Below are 14,409 nucleotides of genomic sequence, written 5' to 3' on the forward strand. Positions count from 1 at the left end.
TTGATGTATCAATTTACTTTCATAACAGAAACAAGAGATTTCAAATAGGCTATTTCTTGGTAATAGCTGTCTTTCTGGCATAGTTATATTTCCTTTTTTTTGTGATTGATGCTTTGTAGCTGAGATAATTTAATAGTTCTGAAATTTCTCCTTAAATTGTTTAATGTTGTTATTCACTATACTGTATATTCAATTATGCAGTGCTCTTCATCTTACTGTACAATAGTTAAGAGATAAATTAGTCATTACTCTAAAAACTGGAATACAGTCACTGGTAGGGCAGAACTTTTAAGCTGTAACCAAGCACAGCACCACTGCAAAATGAGTGTTTATTAATTATTTGATTGCATTATACAAGAGGTCAGACTCCACTGTAATAATTATAATAGTTTTTCCTGATTTTTCAACGCCTAAATTTTAAACCAATCTTTATATTCAAATAAAGCACTTGTGCTTATTTATGAAAGGCAGTGCTTAATTACATTGAAAACCACTTGTATTTTTAATTAGACTTCAACTGTAAAATTGGGGGATTGAAATGACTTTTGCTCCCTGAACTTTAGGGACTGCAATAGTAAATAAAAGAAAAATGCATTTGAGACAGAGGCTTTTTTATCTAATTTTGCTAAAAGTGAACACATTTAGTCAGGGCAAAAATCTACTTGTTAAAGAACTACTTTTTAAAACTTGAAGAGTTAGTTGTTCAGATCTCAGAAAGTTACAAATCATGTTCTTCGCTTTGGATGTCTTACTGTGAATTCTTCCAAATATGTCAGCCGTAAGTAATCAGTTTTGCTCTTGTGTTCTTATAAAATCCTACACATGATTTTTCCATTGTGCATTAAAGCCATGTATAATTACAACTACTCTCACATACAGCAATGGCTGTCAGTGCCACCAAAGTAGTTGTTATCAATTTCATCACTTTGGAGAACATCTGACATTCAGTTTGGCTGAGTGAAGAGAAGTATTTATGAACGGGCTTCAAACATTCTTTCTATTAAGATGACACTTTCCTTGCAATTAATAAAGGTTAATAATCAGTTGGTCATGAATGAAATTGAAACCATAAACCCAAGACGTATCTTGAAATTACATTTCTATTATGTCTGCAGTTGTTATGGACGTGTAAAGATTTTTGGGAAGTTTTGGAGTCTCTTCAAATTTTGGCTGAATATTGGCCACCATAAATCAATTCCTTCCAGTAGATGTACTTATGCAACTCCTTTGATGAATCTAGGTGTCCCCTATTTACATTTTCTTGGGAACTTTTTCATCCTTGGAAGCTCAGGCTTTTTGACATTCTCCAATTTTAAACTTTTCTAGTAGATTAGCTACCAGAATAAAGTAGAAGTTTTCATTGTATTGGATAGACTAAATTGTCTTTATTATAAGAGATGTTTGCTGAAAAAGTTACTGTTACTGAAATATTCACCTCCTACAGACAGGCTGTGGTTAACACTTTAGCTTCCTGCAGTACCAAAGAGAAAGTTAAACTTTTCATCTGAGCTGCTATATCCCAATTCAGCTGATCTATATCAAGATCTTCTGCTGCATCATTTACAACCTCGCAAGTTTCCCAGTGCACAAGTAAGCTCTCAGAAATGGATGCCAATGCATCTGCATTGAGGGTCCATCTTGTTGGACAGATATAGGTGCCTAGTAATGTACTTAAAATCCCATATTTTATGCCCAGAAATATGGCATTTTGTTAATCTGATTTTCAAATTAAGGTTGCCTTTTTGTAAGCAAAAGCAGGAGTATCTGTTAGTACCTTTTCATAAGGTACTGTGAAATGTAAAGTATGTTCATAGCAAAATGTAGTTGCTGTTGGTGGTTACTTCTGCTACAGATTGACTGCTGTGCCTGGCCATGTCAACACCACATGTTTACTGTGCAGTACCTCATTACTGCTGTGCAATAGCTCATTCATACTGCACAGTAGCATTGTAGGGTATGAACTGTGATGTGGTGCTACAGCGCAGATAGCATCTCCTCGAAGCCATGCAGGGATGCTACTGCCGGTTACTGCGCAGTTATTTAGTACTTGGTTATGCAAGTACTAAATGACTGCACAGTAACAACTGTGCAGTCAGTATCTCATGTAAACACGGCCCCTGATACTAACCTTTACCTATTAGTGATCTTCATAGTATATCTGCAATAGCTGTCAATGCTTACATTTCAATGTTCTATTATAGCTCCACTTATTGATATGATTACGTCTGGTAAGTAAAAGCTACATTGCATAATCCAACGTGTAATTTATGAATATCCATGTCACCAAGATATCATGGTCACAAAAACACTTACTCTATTTTTGGAGAAGCTGTTTTTTTCATTTATCATAATTATCATAATATTTCAATTATCATCATTATCCAAAATTTTACTCAGAAATATTTTTCACAATTTTAAGAGGCATATTTTCCATTATTTCATTTTATATAGCTGGATTTGTGATTTTTTTCTATGTAAGGGCACATTTTCAATGTGTTCATGGCAGTGGCCTTGAAGTACAGTGTTGTCCGGCAAAACAACATTTTCTTCTATCTTGCTTTTGAATGTCACCATGGTTCTTGTAGTTTTTGAAGCACATCAAATGTTCTGTGGTGATAAGCAGCAACTTTGTGACTTTCAAAATTTGTCTGAAGCGTTTTCCCTAGTAAACAATAACAATCTTGTGGAAATTTCACTTGCTGAGTAAAAATAGTTTGTTCCTTGAAGCAGTACAGCAACAGAAGCAAAGTGTCTACATATGCTATCACTAGCTCCATCATAATGGGACCGCTGAAAAGCATCAAAGCAGCATGAGTAGAACAGCTTTGGAAGACTAGCCTTGTTTTTCAGTTATACTTAGGGAAAAACTTAGTCATGGTTGACGATGTGCCTTAGAAATGCTGGTAGAATCAAAATTGACATTTGGATCCTGTACAAGGTAATGGTGGACACCACTCAGTATTACAACCAGCAGACTGTAGTTCCTCAATTATTAAATAGCCACATTTAAATTATTTAATTTTAGTACCTTGAAAAATGTCCATTTTGTTTTTGTACCTCATTCAGTCACTACTCAGTAAGAATGGCTTCTGACTGAAGAATTCAATACATACACATATATTCTATGGGAAACTGAAATATGTAGCTTGCCTTTTGGTTTTACATATTCTTGGTATTAGTATTAGTATTGGTATTCTTTGTAGAACAATGTAGATTGTGGAAGAATGAAGAAAGGGAACAGCCTGCATCTGATTTGTTGATTACACTTGGGAATGACTATTTTTATGTTTTGCTTATGTAACTCTTTGACTTCTCTCTTACTTAGACAAAGAAAAGGCTAAAAAGTAAGCTGGCAGTGGGAGGCCTGCTAGCCCCCAAGCATGATGGAATGGTGTCAGAGATTGAAAAGAGATGGCCAAAGAATCATGGCTCTGTGCTATCTATCTCCCCACTCCTCACACCCCCCCCTTTGTAATAACAGCGCATAGAATTTATGTATGAATGGAGGAAGAAAGAAGAAAAGACCAGTCATGAGGCTTTGGGAGTCAGTCCCAGGTGAGAAGCAGCAGGAGAGACCTGTCATTGGTCCCATGAGATAGAGGGGATCAGAAGTCCTTCTGTAGAGATAGAGGAGGAGGCTCCATAGTCTCTCAAAATGTCCTATGCCTCTTTTTAAAATTCCATTTAGTTGTGTCTCACTGAGGTTCACAATTATTTCTTTGCATTTAAACATTATCTGTTGAGTATGCTAAGTGGACTCAAATGTCGCTTCATGCACATTTAACAGTTTTACAAATAGCATCCAGGCCCACTATTCAGAAAGTTTTGTCTCTAATGTGATATGTGAGGCATTATGCTTGTTTCTCCAGTGAGGAAATTCCCTCTTTGGCAAAAGCAATTTCTAAAGTTGGCAGAATTGCATAGAAAAATGGGTGTTTACTAATAAATAATGTTACTAACCGATCAATAATGTTACTGATGCTATGGAGACCATCAGTTTCCTGCTTCATCAGTATCTAAGAAATGTCTGTACTTGCTAGATAGTCTGTGATCAAGTTCAAACAGACATGAAACTAATTCTCTTTTCTGAGTGAAATTTTTGGACTCCTTGCTGGTGCATGCTGTTTCAGTTTGCTCTAACCGGCATTTCATCTCTGTAGTATGTAGCACACAGAGAATTACTTGCAACTACAGAGGAATGCACACCCACATACACACACATGCACCCACCAACTTACCCCATTACCCAGTGCAAAATGTCTGTACACAAGGATTCCTCAAAGGTTCTTGATCTTATGCTCAGGGATAATTGACTTCATTCCCTCTGGGATAATGATTTCTGAATTTAAGAACTAGGGATATTGAGCTCAGTTCCTCCAGGAGGAAGAGAAATAGTTCTCTGGGTCAAACCTGATTGAGAGTCACCACCAAAAAGGAAGCCAGATTCAAGCCTGCACAGATTCAAGTCCTCTTGAATACAACAGTTCTTAGTTTCAGTCTGGCACTTACTTTACCCTCAGTCATGAGGAAAATCCTTATGGATAGTGATACTGCAAATCATGCTATAGAGATCATTAGCCATGAAGAAAGAAGTTCGTTATTTGACTGTTTAGCATCAGTTCATAGGCCTAATACATGGTAGTGTGTGAAATGGGAAGCGACACAGTTTTGAGTTACTACCTCCAGGGTACATAGTAATAACTTGCTCAATGGTATTACTTCAGTAAATAACACAGAATAGCTAATGCCAACCCAAACGACAAAGGAGACAGGAGGTTTTCAGTGACAGGACTAGAAGGCTCTGAAAACAATGAGCACACTCATGTAAGTACTTTGCAGATCCTATGAAGTAATGTTCCCCAGGCAAGCTGGCAACATTAATGACTTGGAAGACTATAAAAGACTTGCAATGCCACTTCTACACAATTAACTTGACAAGATTAACTTCCAAAAACATATGTAGGTTTTCTCTGCACTTATGAGCATCAAAGATGGAAATGGTGTGGAGTTATGAAAACATAATGAAAGAGCAGAACATTGCCAAATGTAAATGTTTTAATCAGTTTTTTTGTTTGTCTACTATAACCCAAACAAACAAATGACTGATTTATCTTCACAAAAGGTAAGGGTGGTATCTAGTTTCAGTTTCCATATTATCAATGAGATGTATGCATACTGTGGCTTTGGTCCAACAAAGCATTTAAACATGTGCTTAAGTTTAGACAAGTGAAGTTTCTGGATTTCAGTGGTGTTACCATATTTACCCAAATCCAAGATGACTTCTAATTTAAGATGACCCCTCCAAATAGTTAGATTCTAGACAATGGAAAATTATATTATATCTGTGATTTATAATTTTCCATGTTTAGAATCCAATTTTTGGAAAACTGTCTTAAATTCATCCCACCTCAACCACTGTAGCAGGGAAAGCAGAAGCAAGCGGGGTGGGTGGTGGTGGCGCAGGTGGCAAGGGAGTCAAGTGATCTGATCCATGCCGTTTCTCCCTAGCACCTTGGCCCCAGCACTTGTCCCTTCTGCCACCTCCCCCCCGGCTCCAGCTCTGGCCTATGCCCACCCAGACAGCAGTGGTTGTGGTGGTGACAGCTCCAACCACTGCTGCCTGCCTGGTCAGGGCCTGGAGCCACACTGTGTTCCTTGTCCCCAGCTGCAGTGGACTAGAGCAAGAGCCACAAGAGTGATGGGGGAGGAGGGGGAGGGCAGGAGTTGGGAAGGTGGTGTGGGGGCAGAAGCAGCCGCAAGGGGCAAAGAAGTGGTGGAGTTTGGCAGTGGCTGTGGCTCCGACTCCTATCCTGAGCCTAGGGTTGGGGTCAGAGCTGGAACCACAGCAGCTGCCTGCCACCCTGCTTTTTACTGAAATCCAAGACAAGGGGCTTTCTCTCCTATGTTGACTGGGGTAAAAACCTTGTCTTAGATTTGATAAAATACAGTACTGACTTGTATACCATTAGGCACATACTTAAGTGCTTTACTAGATAAAGGACCCTGAGATTTCATTAAACAAACTGTTAAATTAGATAATAAATACAATTCATAATTCTCCTAATGCTTATAAAAGAATTAATGAATAGTGTTTTGCCTTTCATCAGACTGTTGCATTACTTTTAAAATATCACATATTCACACTTGTCTGATAAAAAAGTGTGCTCATAAAAACTCTATGTAAGCCTTTCAGGCATATCTTTTCAGAAAAGTATGGATGGAATTAAATACAGGGTTCTTACACATTAAGAATCCTGTACTCATAAATGTTACTGAAAATGTACCACTGACTATTGGATAATGGGATAAACTGGATTTCAGATTCATGCCATATCAAAGATAGAATATAAAGATAAAAAGGATCACACTGAACCATAAGCTATGCAGCTAGAAATACATAACGAAATAAAAAAGTACATTATTTCCCCCCCAAAATTTTGTACTCACCATCTTCATACAAATTGTACATTTCTGTTCCAATTGTAATCTGAACATCTGTAACCCCTCCTTTCTTTTCTTTTCTCTCTGTAGATGATTGGGAAGGTATCTGTGGCTAGTAGGGGAACATTTTCTGGTTAAGGCTGGGCATAAGCTGATTAAGTTGATTCGATCCAATTCAATTTATTAAGGATTCTGGCTGAAAGCCATGCTCCCAAAAACAACATAACATAGCAACATAACAGACATATATAGGCATAATATAAATTTAAACAAAATTAACAGAAATGCAAATATAATAATAAAATAGGGCCAATCATTATAAAAGCATTATTCCTACTCCTAGAATTAACATAACCAATACAAATATGGTGATAAATCAGACCATGAATCTATAAAAATGTTATGCATAGTCCACAATTAACTCAGTAAAAAACAAATATAGGGATAAAGTTTTTCAGTCATATCAACAGTAAAGGTTGTTTAGCTCTGATTGCTTCAGCCTTGTAAGCAAAAACTGCAAGACAGTTTACTAAATATGGATCTGTTTGCTGGAGGAACCATATTAATTTCTCTCTATTTGAAAAGTATGCCAATTTCTGCAAGAACGGTAATAAATACTTTCTCCTTCATTCGTTATATAGAGGGCATTCTAAAACATAATGAATAGTATTCCAAAACTCCTAGACAGACTGGGTAACATCTTTTAGCACTTGGAATAGAAAGTCTATGACCAGCCAAAACAGCTGTGGGCATCTGCTTGGTCCTAAGTCTAGTCAAAGAGGTTTGCCATTTATTGTTGAGATGCAGCTGTAAATACCTTTCGCCACTCCTCCCCCCCCCCCCCCATCTAATTTCCAAAGAATATATAGAGAGGCAATGCAAGTAGTCCTAGCCACTGCAAAATCATTCTCTCTGGCAACATCTCTGGACCTCTGGAAAACCCGGACCTTTTCTATGGGGGAGAAGAGTCTTTCATTGTCTTTGACATAGTGTCCCATCCTGGAAAATGCAAAAGTGCGGAGAGAAAAGCTAGCCAGGGAGATTGAAGAGAAGGGGGATTACTGATGTCTTCTATATAGCATAATTTGAGCAAGCAAGACGGTAGAAGAGGCAGGATTTTAAACGAAAATCCTGCCATTCTAATAACAATATTAGTTAAAATGGAATCTAATCCCGTCTCTAATCTCAAGAAGGATGCGGGAGTTGAAGACCTAGAAGAGCCCTAAGAAACTTATTCTGAGGTATGTCTACATCATTACTGGTGGCATAGCCCCATACATAAGCGCCATACAGGTTCTGGGACGCAACTTTGGCTTTATATGTTAATATGAGAGCTTGGACTGATTGTCCTGCTGTGGTCTCATAACATTTCTTTATAGCCACTGCTGATTGGGCTGCCTTAGTTTTAACCAACTGAATGTGGTGTTTCCATGATGGAAAAGCTGTAAACATCACACCCAGGTACCTACAGGTTTTAACAACTTTGAGTTTGATTCTCTCCATATTCCATGGGTATTTCATCAAATGGCTTCCCCAAAACATTATTTTGGATTTAGCATAATTTAACTTTAAGTTATTTTGTACACAAAGATGCTCAAAAGTTGTAATTGATCTATGTAATCCGATGGGAGTTCTTGACAGTATGATGGTGTCATCTGTGTACATTAAAATAGGGATCGGAGTTGCTAGTAATTTTGGGGAATGAAAATGAGAATCCTGCATGTTTCCAATAATGTCATTCATATAAAGTTTAAATAGCAAGGGGGCCAAAATATATCCTTGTCTAGCTCCTTTTTGTATCTGAAATTTCTGTGTAAGTGTGCCCTCTCAGGCCCCACCTAACTTGGGGCCATGTATCTTTATGATATTCTATCAGCATATGTAAAAGAGAAGGGTCAACCCCATAATTTAACAATTTTTCCCGAAGTTTACTTCTATCTATACCATCAAAAGCTCTTGATAGATCAAGAAATGCAACGTACAATGCTGATTTGTGCATTTGCATATATTTGTGTCTGAAAAACCAAAGGATAAATATGATACCAATAGTGGAATATCCATCCCTAAATCCAGTCTGATGTTCATATAATATGTTTTCACCTTTTACCCATGCTATGAGATGGTATAACAAGTGGTGCCCAAAGATTTTAGCTGAGACATCTATTACATTTATTATATTATTTGATTTGGTAGAATAGATATAATTCTATGGAAGAACAGATCATTCACAATCCCTGTATGAATGTGATTAAGGTGTTTATATTTTCATATACAGCTTTCTGAGAGAAAGCTATGTGATAGATGGATAACATTCAGACTTTTTTTTTACTTATTGCTAATCTTTTCTTTTTCTTTTAAAAATTTGTGTAAGTAAATTGAATGTTTAGATGGAGGGCTAGAGTTGTTCTTATAACCTTGATGCGTATTTCTTGAATTCCATATAACAACTCTAACAAAATGTTTGGTATTACTTTTTCATTTTTTTTAAAAGGCATCAACAAAGTTTTATTTTCATTACACTTCAATACTATGCTGGTCCCAGGCTCTTAATATATTCCATTTCACTCCGTCTAACTACATCTATTTTACTGTCATCTTAAATTGTAATGTCTAAATATCTGTCATCCAGAAGTCTAATCAACAAACCCATGGAACTGACAAAAACATTTGTCAAAAAATAGTTACTGTGGTCCCAAATTAAGTGCATGATTCCTATCTACTTTAGTCAGAGCTGACCCTTATCAGGCTCATACAGTTCTTATTTCATACTGTTTATGACAGTTATATCAATTCATACTCAGAAGGCAATATCTCCAATCATAAAAGCTTAGAACTGTTTGTAAATAATACCTTATAGTTAAAACAGAATCTTGTATTTATTATCAAATGCATACAATAACAATGCAATATAAGAGTAACCCTATTACACAGTCACTATTTAACACTGAAAATTGTAAAAATCCCTGCATTCATGTAAAAGTAAACAGCACTTGTAAAGGACTATTAGCATATAAATCAGTACAGAGAATTTTCAGAAATGTACAATAAAGCATTGGCCGCTATTAAAAAAAATCAGCAGCTCAATCTTTCATTGTACAAATCATAGCTTTTGATTCTTACGTAAAATCTGATTCCATACTTCTCAAAACTGTCAAAAATTGTACTATGCATATTAATCACAGAAACATTTAGAACATAATTTACATTTAGTGAAAAATTAGGTTGCATACCAAACGTGAGGGCACATATAAACCACCTCTATCCATCTTCATTTCACTTGAACCAGTTTCAGTACAGAGAGGAACAGCAACCTGCAAGTAACATATGAACTACAAATTAAACATGTTTAAAACAGTCTTTGCTCAAGACCCTATATACTGGCATATAAGTAAGTAACATTAATACAATACTGAAATGGTGTATGTCTTATTCATCTGATTACATAGGGATTACATAGAATAATGACACAGACAACAGATATATTTAAAAAATATGTAGTTTCATATATGGTTGAATTAAAACAACTCCTTTATAACTAGGAGAATGGAATATATCCAGAGCTGGATTTGGTGTGACCTTACTCAGTAAAAAGTATGGATTAATACAAAAATATGTAAAAGCAACATTAATATTTTAATTTAATTTAATCATTATCAAGAAATTCTAAATTTGTTTCTGTAGCGAATGGACATTTTCTGCAGCAAATATTCTGCTTTTATGCATTAAAAGTCTGTTCTGCAAGGCACTCAAATACATGCTTAAATTTAAGCAAAGGGGTAGTTCCCTTGATGATAGTTTTCCTTTGCAGGTATAATCAGAATTAGAATAATAAAATCATAGAACATTAGGATTAGAAGGGACCTCAGGAGGTCATCTAGTGCAACCCCTTGTTCAAAGCAGGACCATCCCCAACCATATCATCACAGTCAGGCCTTTGTCTCCCCAGGTCTTAAATTGTCTATCTATCTGGGTCTTAAATTGCTGTATCACTTCTTGCCTGACCTCTCAATCTGGACTGATTTTACTGACTTTCCTTTTGAACTATAAGTTAGGGGAATGTATGGGTATTTTATGACTTCACTCATTTCCTTGGAGCCAACTGAGTGTGGATGTATATCTTTATTCCTTAGGATAGGCATCTGCAGTTAAAATAAGTTAGATCCAACAGAAGTACTCTTTGACACAGTCTTTGAATTGGAAGCATTCAACTGCAGGTTTTATAGACTTCTTTTGTTATGTCAAGTTCTATTGTGCAGGTGATAAAAGTCTAGTAGATAGGAGAACTGTGGCCCACTACAGCTGTGACCAACCTGAAGCAAAAAGCAATCAGAACACTGCCCTGACATCAAAATGCAAGCACCTCTGCTAATAAAAGTTTTTTTTTTCCCTGGATAAACTCAATTGCCAAGTAATAAATATGTTTAATAAACTCTCAAGTTCTATTTTACCAAAATTTCCACCTTAGATGCTTTTCCAAATAGAATGTATCTATTCAATTAGAGTTACATTGTAAGAATACAATTTGTCTTGAATATAGGGCAGTAAGTATTTGTGCCAGGGCAGGAGTGGACCAGGGATTGAACTGTGACTCTTCTGAAATTTAGAGAATTAAGATTTAATTTAAGACTCAAAGGACTCATAAGATTTAACCTCTCAGTCCTTCTTTGATCCAGAGGCGAAATTATCTGTGCCAGTACCTAGCTTAGATTACTTCCTTCTTAAGACATCTCAGCTGTGATGGCAGCTGTTTTGGAGGAGAAGGAAAGGCCAGAATTAAAACTTTTCTCACTCTGTCATCCCACCCACTTCTGTAAGAAGTTAATGGAGACTTAATGGCTCCTTGAAGACTGCTGCTCCTTAATGTGTTGTGACACAATGCAAATAACTCACTGAGCAAAGAAGCTCCTTACCACCCCTTTCTTTCCTATATGGGTACCTTGGGCAAACTACAGTCATGCTCTTAGTTCTCAGATTAATTGAAGATTTTAAAATGGCATTATTTGTGGTGCACAAGACACTGTGATCTTTGCCTAACCTTGCTTCCCAACAAGAGCACCCATCCCTGAATTTCACCTACAGTTATGTACGTAATTAGTGTAAGCAACACAGGATTGTGAACGTGCAGATAAATATACACTATATTTCAAGCATTGCCTCATAAATTTTATACTGCTTACTTTCAAATTTGTTTGACGTTATGCTGTATTTAAAAAGTTGAAAGAATTTCCAACCCTCCCATCCTCTCCCAAACCACTAAAAGGAACAAAACAATTGCCTAGTTGTCTTTACATACTGTTTGACTGAAGGTTGCATGGTTAAATGATGCTGACTGACGCTGTAGAGATTGCCTAAGAAACATCTCATTCTTAATGGCATGGAGGCTAAAAAAAAAGGGACAATGTGTTAATTCAAAACATAAATATGCAGAGATTATAAAATGTAGTGATTTAATATATTTTTGAATAATTACAATGAATTAATTTAAAAATATTGTTATTGATTTTCAAAATATTAACTAGGAAAAATTTGAAGTAAAGTAACCTTTTTCTGACATAAGAAACTGGTTGCTACTTAATCTAGAGTTAAGCTGTACACAAAACAAAGACTTTACGAGAGCCTGAACTTCTGGATTGTTTAAAAACATGGATTATAATTCCATGGCCACTGACTGATTACTTGAGTTATCTCATATATTTTGTAGGACTATTAAGATTAAAGCTTGAGTTTTAAGACATGTTCTTTAAAATCCCACTTAAATCTGTAAGCACTCAGCACAACTCAGGTCTTCAGTTCAACTCTTTTCTTTTAAATTACATTTTAAAACTCTATTCTTTTAAATTTTGACCAGGAGTTCAAAAATACTGCAGCTAAGCTTCTCTCATTTAAGAGAACTGAGCAATCCCCTGTATTTGTTGTCCTTCAGTGACTTCCTCCTCATCTCTGGACTCAGTTCAAAACTATTATTTCTCCTTTTGAAAAGTTGCTTGTCCTCTCTAATCTCATATCCATTGACTTTTTAGCTAATTTACTCAAGTTACAAACAGATATTTCATTTGTCCTGGGAGGGAAATATTTTATGCTGGGACAAAGTTCAATCTTTCAGACATATGTCTGTTATTCAAGGACAAACCCCCAAAAGCGTTCTTGGAATAAGAAGTGCTAACAGCATGTACCACAACATTGTGAAGTGTGTCTGAACAGTGGTCCTGGGATTGCATAATTAAATCAAAGGCAAAAAAGCAGCAGCGTATGTAGCTGCTCACTAAACCCTGATTGGAAGGGCGATGTGTATATGTGCCAATCCTGGGACAAACACAGGCACAACTTAACCCAAGACAAATACAACATCTAGTTCCTCTAATTTTTTCTCTCTTGACCTTCTTTCTCAAATCATTATGTAACCACTTCTCAGTGGTTCTGCATTCCAAAATTTCCATTTTGTTTTAGACTACAAATGACAGACTAAGAATGGTTTTGTGTTTTATATAAGGTATAATGATGAATAAAAGTATAAATATGGTAACTCTTTTTTCTAATATCTTAAGTTTTTTTCTTTTATGAGACAAAACAACAATTCAAAAAGAACATTTGATGATGAAATACATCTTATTTTACTGATATGGCCTATTATAGACTTTAAGGAATACAAATGAAAACAATAGAGAAAGGAAAGAAAAAGCGGACTGGCCAAGTTCGCCGATGACACCAAACTTTGGGGCAAAGCATCCACACCAGAAGACAGGCAGGTTATCCAGGCTGACCTGGACAGGCTCAGCAAGCGGGCGGACAAGAATCTGATGGTGTTCAACGCCGATAAATGCAAGGTTCTCCACCTTGGGAAAAAAAACCTGCAGCATCCTTATAGGCTCGGCAGTGCTATGTTGGCTAGCACTATGGAAGAAAGAGACTTGGGGGTCATCAAGATGAACATGAGCCTGTAATGCGATGCAGCAGCTAGTAAAGCGACCAAAACGCTGGCTTGCATCCATAGATGCTTCTCAAGCAAATCCCGGGACGTCATTCTCCCCCTGTACTCGGCCTTAGTGAGGCCGCAGCTGGAGTACTGTGTCCAGTTTTGGGCTCCACAATTCAAAAAGGATGTGGAGAAGCTTGAGAGAGTCCAGAGAAGAGCCACGCGCATGATCAGAGGTCAGGGAAGCAGACCCTACGATGACAGGCTGAGAGCCCTGGGGCTCTTTAGCCTGAAAAAGCGCAGGCTCAGGGGTGATCTGATGGCCACCTACAAGTTTATCAGGGGTGACCACCAGCATCTGGGGGAACGTTTGTTCACCAGAGCGCCCCAAGGGATGACAAGGTCGAATGGTCACAAACTACTTCAAGATCGTTTCAGGCTGGACATAAGGAAGAACTTCTTTACTGTCCGAGCCCCCAAGGTCTGGAACAGCCTGCCACCGGAGGTGGTTCAAGCGCCTTCATTGAACACCTTCAAGATGAAACTGGATGCTTATCTTGCTGGGATCCTATGACCCCAGCTGACTTCCTGCCCTTTGGGCGGGGGGCTGGACTCGATGATCTTCCGAGGTCCCTTCCAGCCCTGATGTCTATGAAATCTATGAAAAAAAACTAGGCTGAAAGCAGCAACAAAAAGCTTCTGTGCATCCTATATTATTGAAGAAATAAACTACCGCATTTACTCGAATCTAAGACTACAATGAATTTATGATGACTCCCCAGTAATTAGACTGTATACATGGAAAATGTATACATTTCTTATAATTTTCTGTGTATACATCTAATTATTGGAGAGTCATCTTTAATTTATCTCCCCATTGCTGCAGTGGGGTAGGCAGTGAGGGGCGGGGAGGTGTCAAGAATCTTGTCCCCTCCTTATGCCTCCCCCCGCTTTACACTTCTGCCTCCTGCCTGCCCTCCCAGTTTCAGGCCCCTCCTTCCCTCATTGCTCCCCCTCCATACCCCTTCCCTCCTAGCCTCTGCCTCCCCTCTCTT

General features: G+C 37.3%; 1 protein-coding gene across 1 annotated transcript in view; it reads right to left on the bottom strand.

The window, feature by feature from the left end:
• Positions 1-2,535: 2,535 nt before the first annotated feature.
• The window catches only part of CUNH10orf67 (chromosome unknown C10orf67 homolog), a 97,522-nt gene continuing 85,648 nt past the window's right edge, over positions 2,536-14,409 (bottom strand). Inside the window, exons 14-17 of the mRNA XM_025199710.1 lie at positions 11,735-11,822; positions 9,672-9,752; positions 6,448-6,553; positions 2,536-2,929 (exon numbers count right to left, since the gene is read on the bottom strand). Of these exons, the coding sequence (XP_025055495.1) occupies positions 2,910-2,929; positions 6,448-6,553; positions 9,672-9,752; positions 11,735-11,822 (295 nt within the window). The 3' untranslated portion in view covers positions 2,536-2,909. The remainder of the gene's footprint in view (positions 2,930-6,447; positions 6,554-9,671; positions 9,753-11,734; positions 11,823-14,409) is intronic.

The sequence above is a fragment of the Alligator sinensis genome, unplaced genomic scaffold (assembly GCF_000455745.1).
Source record: "Alligator sinensis unplaced genomic scaffold, ASM45574v1 scaffold221_1, whole genome shotgun sequence".
In the NCBI taxonomy this organism is placed as follows: domain Eukaryota; kingdom Metazoa; phylum Chordata; order Crocodylia; family Alligatoridae; genus Alligator; species Alligator sinensis.